Genomic DNA, 14,782 nt, shown 5'->3' with positions numbered 1-14,782 from the left:
ATGGTGTCTAATAGGTTGCCAGAAGCCGCTTCTAATTCCGATCGGTACTTGTCCCAGTTGACAACCTGGACAATCTTAGAGGCCCGTAGTCGGCATCCTGCTGCGTCAATTAAAGATAGGGTAATGATCACTACCCATTCGGACTGGCGCCACTCTCCACCCTAACTGAATATCAGTGGAAATCAGGGTTAAGTCAATGGCACTAGCACAAGGAGGCCTGAAAAAGGTTGGAGTGCCATCATTTGCAACACAGAGGTCCAGCCTACCGATGACGACTGCTAGATATTTTCCTCGAGCGTCTGTCGCTTTATCACCCCACAGCGGATGGTTCGCATTAAAATCTCCACATGTAATACGCGGGGCTGGGCAACGGCCAGAGTTGCTCCATGAACGCCTTCACATCAACCTTTTTCCGTGGTGGGAAGTAAACTGATGCAATGCTCAATTTCTTGGAGCCTATTCAATTGCAAGCTCACAGCCACAGGCGTGCGCAGAGTTCTAAATTAGGGGGGGGGGCAAAGTCTTACCGCTACGCCCCCCCCCTTCCTTACAGCAACTCCTGACCTCTTCCCACTGAACGCCTAGCGGTCCGAGCGCAGTGCAAAGAGGGGTGGTTATAAAATTTTTATTTCAATACGATGAAATCGCTACACATACATAATATTTCTGAGCAGAAATTTTTACTTTCATGTGTTCCATCGGCAAGGTATGGGGCAAATTTGGCGCCCCCCTTCTGGTGATTAGGGAGGGCGCTGCCCCCCCTGCCCCCCCCCCCCCCCCCTTGTGCGCACGCCTATGCTCACAGCCACAACTTCGGCGACGTCTGAGCAAATGGCCAAATCGTTGGCGGAAAAGCAGCAAGCCACTTTGGTAATACTGTGCACCCGCTGCGCCGCCTTTAGAAAGGAAGCGAAAAGGCTGCGAGCACAGAGCTACCGTCCACCGTCCACGTAATTGCATACGCGCCCCGCTAAGTTATGTTTCCCACTGCAGGATGGGAAAATAACTTTGCCGCCCTTCCTTCGAAAGAAGAGCGGCATATTCAGGATTTTTATTCTTCGAGGTCGACCACTGAAGGGTCCTACAAGTACGAGCGATCATGCGTCAGCGTGGAGTCCTACGTTACGCCATCGTCAGTGTTGACAAACAGCAGCAAGCAAAGGTAGGATTTGTTGCTAATAAAGAATAGCCTTAGCGCTGCCTCCTTGTTTGTTTGTCGAGTTTTAATTGTGTTTAATCGATGCGCCCTTGCCCCGTGGTAGCGGCGGCTGGCCGCTGTGAACGGGCTATGAAGGGTCCGTTTCTGCTGAGCGCTCACTTTGCGTATGTTCAAACTTTCAAAACTATTCGCGAAAATGACCAAAGCATGAATAATGAAACTGATTTTGATGTGCCTGCTAGAGGTCATGTTTGCGATTCACCGCCTCTGTACTTGCGGCGCTTAATTTTTCCGTCGGTGAATGCGGTGCTAATGCGGGAGCGATAGGTCGCACGCGTGCGTCAGCAGCGAGCAGAGGCAGTCGACCTTGAGAGGAACTTAGAGGATGGAACAAACCCAGAAGAAATATGAGAAAAGAAGGGCACGTCTCGACTCGCCCCAGACGAGCCGTTGTGCAGCGGGGTAGATAAGCGGAAGCGATTTGACCAGCGTTAATCTTCGAAAGGTAGCGCAAAACACCACTTTAGGAGATAAATATGTCTATGGCGATGGGGCAACAGGCTAGTGGGGCAACAGACTCGTGAAGCCGTGGGCGAAAACGTGCAACCGCAACGGCGTTGCTACGACCTGCTTCCTTTCTAATGGCGTCGTCGCGTTCAGTGTTATCACCGCTTAATTCTCAGTGTTGTCCGCCTTTTTGCAAAGGGTCTATTACAGCGTGGGGAACCTCACGTCGAACATACAAAGCGGCGCTCCCATGTGGAAAAGTGGGAAGGCTGGGATTTTTATGAGGAACGTAACCGGAAAGTGATCTCTTCCCTAATAATCCGGCTTCCGTCAAAGCCAATATCGGTGTCGGTGACTCTTTGAGGAATAGATTTAGCTCAGCCAATCGACAAGTAAGCCCAGCACAATTCCATTGCATAATAAAGGGCACTGATCTTGTCTTTGTAGCCACCGGTTGCTTAAGCAGAGACATCATGCTCTGGCAGGAGGGTCGCAGAAAATCCCAATATTACTGGTTCCAAGCTAAGCATTGTCTCAAGAAAGGTCTTTAAAAAGCTTGGGGCCATATAAGCAAGATGAGACGGGAGGGCTGAAAAAAGGGCTAGTTTTCGTAGAATGAACACGGCACTCCCTCAAGACGTTGGCATATCTTTAACGTCCCCGTTGAACTTCCGCAGTCTTGAATTCCACGCTGAGATGAGGTAATCGAGGAGGGGACTCTCGGGACTCCGGTGGTTGAACACTTGCGCGATTTTCCGTCGTGGTGGATTCATTGTTGGCTTCCTGTGCGTTTAGAGCCGGGAAGCTCTCTTTGTAGGGAGGGGTCAACAGTGCTGGAGAGGATTTAGGTCCCTCGATGAAGGCTTTCCTCCTGTGCAGAGCGCTGACTCGAAATGGGCAGCCGCTGTAACTTGCAGGGTGGTCGCCGTTACAGTTTATTATTTACAGATACTGCTGTCTCGATACACGAGACATAGCAGGAGTGGGTAAGAACATACGTTAAGCTACACCACATAAACATACAAAGCATTTAAAACATATTACAAAATATGGTTACGCAGTTCTTTCAAAAACAGTTCAATTGGTTTTTCGCGCAGGGAACCATCTAGGTTGTTCCAAATCTCAACAACGGCTGGGAAAAAGGAATGCTTAAAGCAATTTACAAATGGCTGGAAGGGAACAATGTTGAGTGGGTGAGATCGGCGCGTGGCTCGTCGTGCTGAATGACAAAAAGTAATCGGTGCTTCAATGCAACTGCGGCTGTGTACAATCTTATGTAGCAGAGTGATACGATCAAGTGTGCGTCGAAAAGCAAGGGGTTCCAACGACAATGAGCATGTGTGAGATGAGGGAGAAAAAATTGCGGTCATACCGGCCAAAAATAAACCTTATTGCTTTTTTCTGTATGCCCTCGAGCATATTTATGTCAAGTGCAGTATAGGGTGACCATACCGCTGAGGCGTACTCTAGCAATGGTCGGACGAGCGATTTGTACGCGGTTAATTTGCAGTCCTTGGTAGAGCGCTTGAGTGTTCGTTTTGTGTATCCCAGTTTTCTAAGTGCCCTAGCGCAAATTGTTTCGATGTGATGGTGCCACTTTAAGTTTTGAGTGTAGGTAACACCAAGATATTTGAATGTATTCACAGAGTTTAGGTAATGCCCATTGTAACTATAACTAAACCTTAGCGGCTGTTTTTTTATTGGTAAATGTCATTTGAACAGTTTTTTGGTAATTAATGTTCATTTGCCACGTGGTGCTCCAACCACAAAAGGACGAAAATACTTTGTTCAGAACATCTTGGTCATGAGCATTATTTACGCTAGTATATAGAACGCAGTCGTCAGCGTACAATCGCAGCTTCACTGGTGTGTCCTTAATGACCTGTGTGACATCATTAATGTAAATAATGAACAATAGGGGCCCAAGTACCGAACCCTGTGGTACCCCGGAAGTGACTGCACACGACGATGACTGCGCATGCTCAAATGTAACAAATTGTGACCTCAAACGTAGCGAATCAGCTATCCAGCCTATTATTTTGTCATCGTTAAGAATATTTCTGAGTCTAGTAAGAAGTTTTCTGTGACACACTACATCAAATGCTTTGCTATAATATATGAATACGGCGTCAACCTGACCTCGAGTATTAAGAGCAGAAGCGATGTCGTGAGTGAATTCAATGAGCTGTGTAGTTGTAGAAAAACCAGAGCGGAAACCATGCTGATTAGGCGACAATGCGTTGTTATCAGTGAGGTACTGAAGTACATGTTTATGAATTATGTGCTCTAGAAGCTTGCAACAGGTACACGTTAATGAAATAGGCCTGTAATTAGAAATGAGTGCTTATTACCCGATTTAAACACAGGAATTACATTGGCGATTTTCCAAACGGCCGGCACAGTACCTGTCTCTAACGATTTAGCAAAAATTATAGATAAATAACGAGCATTCCATTCTGCATAACGCTTCAAAAACATGTTTCGAATACCATCTGGCCCGGCACCTTTAGTAATGGCGATATTCAACAGAAGGTTAAGAACGCCAGAGTAACTAATTTCAATTGCTGGAAACGAATCTATTTCCTGGCTGCTACGAATGTCAGGGGTCGTTCCATTGTCATCTCCAAATACAGTTTGGAAATACTTATTAAAGGCTTTAGAAATTTTGGATGAATCGGAGCAGGACACATCATCTATCACGAAAGTTGACGGACAGGCAGTGGTAGGATTGATAGTTTTCCAAAACTTAATGGGATTATTTTTCATAAAAGAGCTTAACGTGGTATTAAAGTAAAACTTTCTCGCATCACTCATTTTAGCTTTTAGTTCGGATTTAAGGAAGTTAATTTGGGACTCCCCGTCATTATTGTGAACTATGCTGTTGTGAATTATGCTATTGTGAACTATGCTATTGTGAACTATGCTGTTGTGAACTATGCTATTGTGAACTATGTTATTAACCCCCCCCCCCCCCCGTCATTATTGTGAACTATGCTGTTGTGAACTATGCTATTGTGAACTATGCTATTAACTATGCTGTAAAATTGGTTAGTCAACGTATCAATACTGCAGTGGTCACTACAAGATAAGAAATCGTCAAAGCATGTTGCAAGTTTAGCAAAAATAGAAGTGTCGTCTGCGCATTCAAAATTCAGCACAGTCTTAAACGTTGGTCGTACTGGCTTACAATTAAGCAACATTTAAATCAACAATAACGGCCTTATGGTCGGAAATTCCATCGACAACCCTGCACTGATATCCATTCTTAACCAATTCATGGTTGGCAAAAACAAGATCTAGTATACGCGTAGCCTTATCAACCAGCTGCGATAGATCGAAAGCTATTGACATATTAATTAAAGAATCACAAATTATTCTGTCACAACCAGTTGATGTTAACAAATTCCAATCTATGGAGGGGGCATTAAAGTCACCGGTGAATAAGAGCTTAGAACAGTCCAGCTTTTGTCCAACAATATAGTCACTGACAGTCGAAAAAACGTCTGAGGCAGAGTTAGGAGGACGATAGAGAGCACCCACAACAATAACGAAGCCATCAAGCATTAGTTTGCACCATATAGATTCAGTATTTGGGAGTTCTGGCAGTAAAGAGAATTCAATACCACTTTTAATCAAAAGTGCCACTCCGCCGCCACGGCCAGAAGGCCTATCTTTTCTTAGAACCGTGTAACCAGGAGGCAAGAATTAATTATCAAGGATAGATTCATTTAACCAAGTCTCAGTCACACAGATAACTGATGGACTATGACACTCAATAAGCCAGTTAAAGTTTGCAATTTTATTAACTAGGCTACGCGCATTTAAATTCAAAAGCGCAAAGGACTTCGCACTAAGCCGTCATTCATTGTTTGTAGCAGACAACCGACGGCTTTCGTTAACGATAGCTTTTTTCTTCTCATCCGATGAAATATACCGAACGTTGTCCACCAACAAATGATCGTAGTGCAGCCTGGCTTTTTACGCATCCTTCCTTATCTCGGCGGAATTCTGCCACAGTTCCCTGCGTATCTGCCTCACGCGCACAGAGAAGTCTTCATTTATAAATATTTTCGTGCTATTGTGAACTATGCTGTTGTGAACTATGCTATTGTGAACTATGCCTCCAATAGAGGAAAAGAGGTATGTTGTGTTTTCCTGAATTCGTGGACTTGCTTGCATTACTTAAAATAGCGACCTTAGTTCTAAAATCCAGCAACTTAATAATAACAGGTCTTGGGCTAGTGCTACTGCTCTTACGCACTCCAAGCCTATGGCTGGGAGAATTTAGCCATCACCGATTCTAAAACGGCAGTTCAAAATTTCGCCTCCGGCTTTATTTCGCCTCAGGCACTCAAAATTCTCCAAGAAGCACCCACGCAGTCCTACTTACGCAGTCTATATCCACGGTCACTTTCTCTGTCACTGAGAAATTTTCTCGTTCTTTTTCTTAAACTACTTCAACTGATATGCGAGTTGGTACGCACAGTCTTAAACGCACATATATATAGTCTTAAAAGCTCATGGTCTTGTTTTCTTCTTCTTTGATTTTTTTTAATACGAGTAAAACAATATTCTTTTTCGAGATTTAACTAAGAATGTCTAACAACAGAAGCTTCCGAGACTGCATTAGCTTCACTCGGTCAACTTCGGTTGTCGGTTCGGTGGTAGAGAGAGGAGGGGGGTTGGGTTCGGCGGACCTCTGGGCGGGGGGAGGGTGGTTACAACCCCCAAAACGCCCCCCGTAGGTGCGGCACTGGTGCCTAGAGTGCCTCGATGCGCGCGCCCCCGCTTAGAGTGGTGTCAGCTTTTGTAAGGGCAGATGCCGCCGCCTCGGCTTCGGCACCAGCGCGACCGCCATTTTGACGCCTCCGGCCGGTAGTTCGTGCTTGGCGTGTGTGGTGTTGTTGGGCAGTGTTCGTTTTCTTCCAGTTTTATGCACCCATCTCCGCATTACCATGCCCGGCTGCTGCGTGCCGCAGTGCACGAATCATTCGAGGAACGGATGGAAGTTGTACCGGTTTCCGAAAGACCCAAAAAGAAGGCTTCTTTGGACCGTTAAAATCAAAAGAGACAAGTGGCAACCGACCAATACGTCGTACGTTTGCAGCGTAAGTAAACATTTTTTTTTTTTTTTGAGTGCGTCGTAATCTGACTGGTCAGAATTATTTAGGGCGCCGTTGTTTTTATTTAGGTGCGCAATGTAAACGCAGGAAACGTCGTGCAGGGTACTGTGCGGCGTGCTCGTGAAACAACCGCGCTTTAAGAAAATGCGTCAAGTAGGAGGCCGTGTAGTATATAGAATTCGGAAGCCCCCGTGTTAACATATCATGCTGGTTCAAGGGCCTCGAGTGTGCTACTACATTCAAAAGAATTGCGACTAGTTTCAGTGTCCTTGCACGGAAAAGTTTTGCCTTGGCAGCAGCGTTGTGAAATCTCCCCCCTACCCGAGGCTGTTGTGCACTGCGCTTCGCAGCGATTGTGCTCGCGAGATCGGCTGCCGCTGTCGTGACCGTCCGCTTCGCGTCCCGAAGACAGACGTCGTGAAATTGCCGTACTCGCTCGCCAACTCGCCCCGACAGCGTACGCGTCGACCGGGTGCTGGCGAGTTGAGCTGGAAGAAAAGTAGGCAAGAGATGGGGACGCAGGAGGTGTAGTTAAACAGATTTAGAAAGTGGAGGGGGGAGAAAATTATATGCAAGGGCAAGAAACGGGGAGATTGTTCGGGCCGCGTGCTGGCGAGCGAGTACGGATATTTCACGGCGCCTGGCATGCTGTCGAGCTTCAAGAGTACGGCACGTAGAGTTCACGTACAGTTCATGGAGGCATAGAATTTACATAAGAGGAAATCGAAGGTGAAATGCGCGCATATGGCCTCGCAGGGAATTAACATAGGCTCGGGTGGGGGTTTAGGGATTTCACAACGCTTACGAGGCGCCTGCTCGTGTTTATTCGTGCTCGCGTTCGCATTAATCGGTCGAACTTTGAACGCCACTTCCGAAATCGCACTGTTTGAACACAAACATCCTGTTCCTGCGAAAAATTCGTAATATTACGAGGCCGGACTCCTGCCCGCCTCGTGTGTATCGTCGTCTGTACACTTGGGAATCAGGAACTTTTCAGTGACAAACAAAACAAGCGCTGTTACGGAGTGTTGTGTCATTTTTACCTGACAAATAAATTCGACCCCACTGGGAAATTGGAGGCTTGGGTACAAAGCTTTTGATAGAACGAAATCTGTAACGCCCACTATAAAATCAGACCTGGTCCTTCGTCCGCACAATAGACTAATATTTTATTCGCGCGAATTCAGGATTCTTTACAGATTTTCAGTGCGAAAATTGAAAGCGTTATTATAACAGCAGGCTGGGTCCATGATCGCACTCACTGAAGCGGCTTATGTGAAAGCGCGCGTGAGCTCAATTATTTCCTTCTTTTTGTGTCAATGTTGCTGTTGGTTCCTGCTGGGAATCATACTGCACGCATACATAAAATCTTGTTCAATGACAGTGACAGACGTTCGTTTTTATTTTGCCAGTGTGTTAATCTCCAATTCTGATTTTATTTGCAGGCTCACTTTGAAGAGAACAACTATGAGCAACACCGTGCGGATGGCTGGAAGAAGTTGAAACCAAATGCAGTCCCAACTTTGTTCACATTCAAACATAAGTTTGAACTTTTTTCTTGCATTACATAAAGCAGCACCGATTGCAGGTACTTTATGTACCTGCGACTTCTACGAAGCTTAACACCAAATAGGTCCTCATATGCTGCGTCCACATTAATGCATAAATTGTGGACAGAGTGATGGACAAAGCAAATGCGAACACAAAAATGTGAACCAGACCACGCAAAATTGAAAAATATTGCTAATATTAGAATGTCAAATAATGGCACGCTATTAGTGCATTTGGAAAGCTACATTTCCCAACTTTGTTTTTGTGATTACACCACACATCATTTTGACTTGCATGTAAAGAAATCACACTATTTGAGTGTTGTGGTTCATATTTCTTGTTTGCATTTCATTTGGTCATGACTGTATATACGTCTGGATCTCGGTGTTTACAGGCATGACCCGCCGCAGAACAGTTTTCTGCTACTGAGCACACGGTCGTGTACTGCTAGAATCTCAGGTGCAGTGGCTATTTTATATACAGAGGGGGAAAACAGAAACCCTCATGGATATGAGACTACGATGCACATTTAAACTACCTAGGGCGGCCGAGGTGGCCGCTTTTCGAGGTGGCCGCACACATGTAGCTCTGGCATATGAAGCTCCAATTCGAATTAGAGGCATTTATTGTGGGAAGAAATTTTTAGCACAATTTAATTATGGTATTGTAAGACCTTCCCCTATCCCTTGTAGAAAGGGCGGGGGAAGGAAAACCGTCTTCCTCACGTTAATAACCAAGCCAGTATTAACAAGCTAGACATGAATCGGCATTGCTTGAATATGTTCATGAATACATACATTTCTGCTTGCAGCGCTGCCTAAGGAACGAAAGCCACCAAAAGAAAGAACTGTGCCCTCACCCTCCAGCAAAGAGACCAACAAATCTCCTCCGGGTCTGCGTCAATCTCCAGCTGCAGTTGAAGCTACCCTGGAGACCCCAGAAAACCACGCCGTTACTGAATCTACACGGCAAGGAACATCGTGTTATGGACACGACGCCATGGAAGTCGGCGACGCCGTTGTTGAATTGTCAGCGAACACTAGTGATGCGGATTCAAGAGAGGTTAATGCAGCGACTGGTGAAACATCAAATGCTACTGCAGAATCAGCAGAACTGAAGAAGAAGCTTGCTGACCTTACAAGAAAGTACACTGAACTTCAGCAACATCATGCCACAGCCAAGAACACCATTCATGGTCTCAAGAAAAAAGTGCAAAAACTCGAGACTGAGGCAACAAATATTTCGCAAAATATGAAATTTCTGAACGAAGATCAAGTACGCGCTCTCTCAAGGAGCAGCAGCTTGGGGAACTCTTGGTCTCCACACACTGTCAAGCAAGGCCTTCAAATTAAGTTTGCTTGTGGAACAACCGGATATGAAACTTTGAGAAAAATGGGATATCCTCTCCCATCCAAAAGAACGCTCGCAAGGAGGATCCAAAATTTGAAGTTTCTCCCAGGCATTCTTCACGAAGTGATAGACGTTATGAAGTGCAAAGCTGAGACTATGGAAAAGGACTGCGTCCTTTTTTTGGATGAAATGGAGATAGTGCCGGGGTTTGAGCTAGACCGGGCCGAAGACGCACTTCTCGGAGGAATAACTCTTCCTCCGAAGCCTGAAGAGCCTGCGGTTCATGCTCTGGTATTTATGCTGGGCGGACTTAACCAGAGATGGAAGCAAGTGATTGCATATGAATTTACCGGAAGAAACATCGATGGCGGCTTGCTGAAAAACTATGTGTTGGAACTAGTACAGCTGTGCAGTCAAATATCTCTGAGAGTTCGTGCAATCACATGTGACATGGGCTCGGCAAACCGCGCAATGTGGAGGGAATTTGCCTTTTCCAGTCACAGAGATTCTTCCACGGTGTGTTCCATACCTCATCCGTGCATGGACGGGAAGGAACTTTTTTTCATTGCTGATCCGGCTCACGTCTTGAAGAACCTGAGAGGCCAGCTCTTGAGCTCAGAAGTTTTCACGTTGAGTGAGGCCACAGTCGCCAAACATGGCCTGCCTTCTTCACAGGTCAACTTGGAATATGTTCAGGCTGTGCTCGAAGAAGATTCTAAAAGAGAACTGAAGGTAGCCCCAAACTTATCCGAAATGCACACCAGCACAGGCCACTTCACTAAAATGAAGGTTGGTGTCGCCGTACAACTTTTTCGGGAAGCTCCCCCAGCTATCCGATTCCTTATAAAGGAAGGGGTACTTAAACAGGAAGCAGAAACAACAGCTTGGTTCATGGAGCTGATTTCAAAATGGTATGCACTGATGTCTTCGCGGCATCCAACAATGGCCCTAAGTCGGAGAAGTAGGGCTAAGTACTCCGAAGCCCTAGATACATTGCACACAGCAATGGAAGCAATCAGAACTATGAAAATGGGCGCCACATCCCATTGGAAACCGTCGCAAGCAGGCGTGCTCATATCAACTACAGTTGTACTTCGCCTCCAAGATGTTCTTTTAGGAGACGAAGGCTATGAGTTTTTTCTTACGAGCAGGCTCCTGCAGGACTGCTTAGAGAACCTATTTTCTGTGGTGCGGCTTATGAAGCCGGTTCCCAGTGCCTACGATCTCAAGTGCGCTCTGAGACTTGTGAGCGTAAGCCAATTTTTGCATACACCGAGGACGACGAGCTACGAGCTTGACGACAGGGAGTACCTGGTGGACCTGCTATCCCAGGGGAAGGAAACCTGCGTCGAGAAGGAAGCTCAAGAAATTGACGATTCGGAGATTTTGTTCATTGAAGGATTGTCGTCCACAGAATGCAGTATTCTCTTTTACCTCGGAGGATTTATTTTGAAGGGAATTTTGAAATCTGTGAAGTGCGTAAAATGCAAAGATGCTCTCCTTGGAACTGCCAACGACGACCATGCTTCGCTAACGGCGCTGAAAGAGTATGTTTCGGACGGAGGCAACCTCATCTACCCCAGCAAGGGAGTAATGAAAGCCTTGATCGACTACGAGGAGCACTTCACGGCCATCAACTCTTGGTGCACGGACAAAATAGTCACGATGAATTCGCCGCTTCGTTCACTTACTGCATACCTAAGCAAGGTACGCCGCCACAGCTTGTCTGTATGCGCTGAGCACGAGGACGGCATATACAGACTGCTCATTGAGAGGTACGCAAGAATGAGGCTGCGCATCCACCTTCGGCAGGTTCCAGTCGGGAGTTCCAATGGGCATGGAAGTAAAACTTGTGCCGGCGTCAACCTTGCATAAGAAATGGACACGCTAAGATAAGCTATGTGTTTTAAAGGTTTCGGCTCAAGTGGGCACGCTTTTGACTTGTGCATTTTTTTTATTTTTAAACATTTCGTACTGCATTTGGTTTGCCTTGTATCTGCCTTTGATTTTCATTTTCACTATTTTTTGTAGTGGGACAGCGCAGCATTGAGGCGCACAAATAAATGGCCTGTTCACTGGAATCGTGGGTGTCGTTTCATAGGTAGACTGGTAAAGCATGTTACTCTCAGCTATGCTGCCTGCAAGTGCATGAAATGGTGAGGCAGGGGAAGGTGGTACCGAATGTCAGATAATAGTGAACGACATATATATATATATATATATATATATATATATATATATATATATATATATATATATATATATATATATATATATATCAAAGTACAGCGCTTCCTGGCTTTGCTATTCGGCTGATTCACGAAGACCCAAATATTCCATTCCTTTCAGCAAGCGTAGTAATAAAAGTTCATGCACCCCTCCGTCTAACGACGACAATGGTTTAACGTGAAGTTTTCTGGTGTGGGATTTCATGGTTATCTGAGTTTGAACTTTAACTCGCAGACGGGTGGGACTTTGAGTCGCTGAACTTTGAGTGACTCCATGCAGTTGGCACTTTTTATCGCAGCGGTTTTGAGTTTGACCCTTCGCCATTTCATTTCACACAAAGAAAGATTCATGTTCGACCATCGTCGTCGTTCTACGGAGGAGTACACGAGTTTTCTCACTTTGGACGTTCATGCACCCCTTTCCAAATCCAATCTTCGAGAGTGTCGGAATAGTGCTCTCTGATAAGCGTCGTGTTAAGAACACGAGGAACCCAAGTTCGATTTTGATTGCTGTAAGCGTTTTTTTTTTCTTACACATCACAAACGGTCATTCACGTCGTCAGAGAAAATTGACTTTCCTACAGGGCGTTTTTCACGCGATATACGCCATCAGTAAGACGTAAAAACCTTCGCTTTAATAATGTAGCTCTCATTTCTTCTTAACAGGATAATTGCACCGTACTACGCCTCGGCACCTCATCTCTGGGCATGGGGACCTATTTCAGAGCACAATACGTATGGAGCCGTTCATAACAAATTAGTAAATTGCTTGTAAACAGCAAAATATGCCCCCAGAGCCACACTAGATAGCTTCGCAACAGCGAAATTTTTGTTGAGATACATAGGCTGCTGCCGACATGCATATAAATGCTTTAAACGGTTCTTAGTGCATTTGAAATTCAGACTGCCCCAAGAAAAGAGGTACTTGTCGAAAATCTGTTGTTTCCATCCCAAGAAATAAAATTCGTTTTTAAAATAACGAAGTCTATGTCAGCCTCTGGCGCATTGCACAAGCACAGACCGCCAGCTTATATGACGTGCTTTGTTCCATTTAACGTTTAGGCAACAACGGCACTAAGAGGTGTCAAAGTTTCATTAAAAAAAAAAAAAAGCTTGTGAACGTGTACTTCTTTCCGACCGTACGCGAGCACCGCAAACGGTAGTGCGCTTCGCATGCTGCCCCGCTACGGTGGGAGGCGTAATGGCGGCCGTCGTAGCAGACGACGCGGCTGTCCTCACCCTCAGCGGAGCGCGCAGGCATCAAGGCACCCTACTGGTGCCTCTATAGACCTGTCTGATCGTATCATTTAAATGTTAACGCACTGATAACTATGTTTTCAGGGGTTCCCTCTGTTGCGTCATTGTACAAAAGATGAAAGTTTTTCAATATTTCTTGCGTTTTTTTTTTCGGTCAAAAACATATCTCGTGGCTGGAATAAATCCGAGTGGGTTGCCAAAGGCTAGTTCTTTCAAGATGAACAAGGTTGCATTTTGCCTTCATGGCCCTTATAAGATGTGGGCGCAAAAGTTCCATCATCATCAGTTTTTTTCTTGTTCTTCTCTCTGAATACGGCTATAAGAGCCTTGGCCAACCAGGCTCATGTTTAGGCTGAATGATTGGCAGCCCCTAACTTTAAGCTCAACGATCTGCCAAGCCAAACTAGCCAAACTCACTGGAAATGGAAACTTCCGTAGTATGTTTCTCTCGTGGTGTAGGGGCTCACTAAGGCGGGATTTTCGAAAATTATGCCTCCAATAGAGGAAAAGAGGTATGTTGTGTTTTCCTGAATTCGTGATTATCTCGCTCACTCATTCAGGAGTCGAAGTGTTTTTTTGATTATATATGTAGCCAATAAGATTCTCTCAAAAGTAGTTTTAAGGTTTTGCCCTCACGAACATTAATGGCGCGTATCTGCATTTCGGAGCAAACTGTTTTTTAAGATTCCCTATACATGTTTCACTGCTTGGTATACATCTAATTGGCTTTTGCTGATAAATTTTACTCCTACAAATGCACACAACAAATTTAAGGAGTTCGACGTGCGACGCCGCTGAAAGGACAAAAAGGATTTTTTGAAATTACACCCACGATGGGACGAAGGTCGAAAAGGCCTAACATTTGATGTGAACACCAAGTCAAACTAATCTAAAGTTTGAATTATCCGAGTTTGAATTATGAGTCTACTGTATTTGTGGTAATTTTGTCTGATGTAGAAAAAATATGGTTGAATTTCAAAATGCGCTGCATTACAGGTAAGCCGCGCATTTTGCTTTAAATTGAAAACCAGTACAGAAAAAGCCATTTTGCGTTTTTTTTTTTCAAACTTTTACAAATCAAGGCCAAGTTTGTTCTTTATCACAGGCCTCAAAAGCATGCTGCATAATTTGTGTAGTTTAGTAGCTACAAATAACGAAATATGACTTTGTTAGGTGTATCGAGGCGACGTACTATAATAATGAACTTCTGGCGTCAATGTGAGATGAGAAACGCCAGGCACAAACTTGTCCCCCTATACGCGCCCTAAGAAACTATAGCGCTTATATTATGCACCACGGCGCTCGCCGCCTTCGCCAACTTCGGTTATATGAAAAGTAGGCCAAATGATGGGACGTCGTAGAAAAACTACCTCCTGATTTTTATGCCAAAACAGCCGAAATTATTCGTGTATGAACTCTGCACGGAATAATTTAAAACCAAGTGATGGGTATTTTCCTTTTGTTTTCCCGCTCAAACACATGTGCACTTGTAAAAAAATATAGGCCCATTTGATGCTACCTCCCGGGCCACCGCTGCCTCCCATTTGAGGGAGGCAGCGGTGGCGTAGAGGTATAGAACATCCGCCTCGCTTGCAGAGGGTGCCGCA

The 14,782-nt window shown here is 45.2% G+C and overlaps 1 protein-coding gene across 1 annotated transcript; it reads left to right on the top strand.

Moving 5' to 3' along the window:
- Positions 1–6,511: 6,511 nt before the first annotated feature.
- LOC144155290 (uncharacterized) lies at positions 6,512–11,771 on the top strand. Its single transcript, XM_077686630.1, has 3 exons — positions 6,512–6,774; positions 8,235–8,328; positions 9,152–11,771. Exons 1-3 carry the CDS (start codon positions 6,622–6,624, stop codon positions 11,563–11,565), a joined length of 2,661 nt encoding a protein of 886 aa, XP_077542756.1. The 5' UTR covers positions 6,512–6,621; the 3' UTR covers positions 11,566–11,771.
- The last annotated feature ends 3,011 nt before the right edge of the window (positions 11,772–14,782 follow it).

Source organism: Haemaphysalis longicornis, unplaced genomic scaffold (genome assembly GCF_048455015.1).
Source record: "Haemaphysalis longicornis isolate Haplotype H1 unplaced genomic scaffold, Haemaphysalis longicornis Haplotype H1 scaffold_1, whole genome shotgun sequence".
Classification (NCBI taxonomy): Eukaryota; Metazoa; Arthropoda; class Arachnida; order Ixodida; family Ixodidae; genus Haemaphysalis; species Haemaphysalis longicornis.
Note: the sequence above shows the minus strand (reverse complement) of the source record. Positions and strands in the feature narration are given on the sequence as shown.

Coding starts and splice junctions, on each gene's coding strand:
- LOC144155290 (XM_077686630.1), top strand. CDS start 6,622: ATGCCCGGCTGCTGCGTGCCGCAGTGCACGAATCATTCGAGGAACGGA. Junction 6,775..8,234: donor ATACGTCGTACGTTTGCAGC/GTAAGTAAACAT, acceptor TTTTATTTGCAG/GCTCACTTTGAAGAGAACAA. Junction 8,329..9,151: donor AACTTTGTTCACATTCAAAC/ATAAGTTTGAAC, acceptor TTCTGCTTGCAG/CGCTGCCTAAGGAACGAAAG.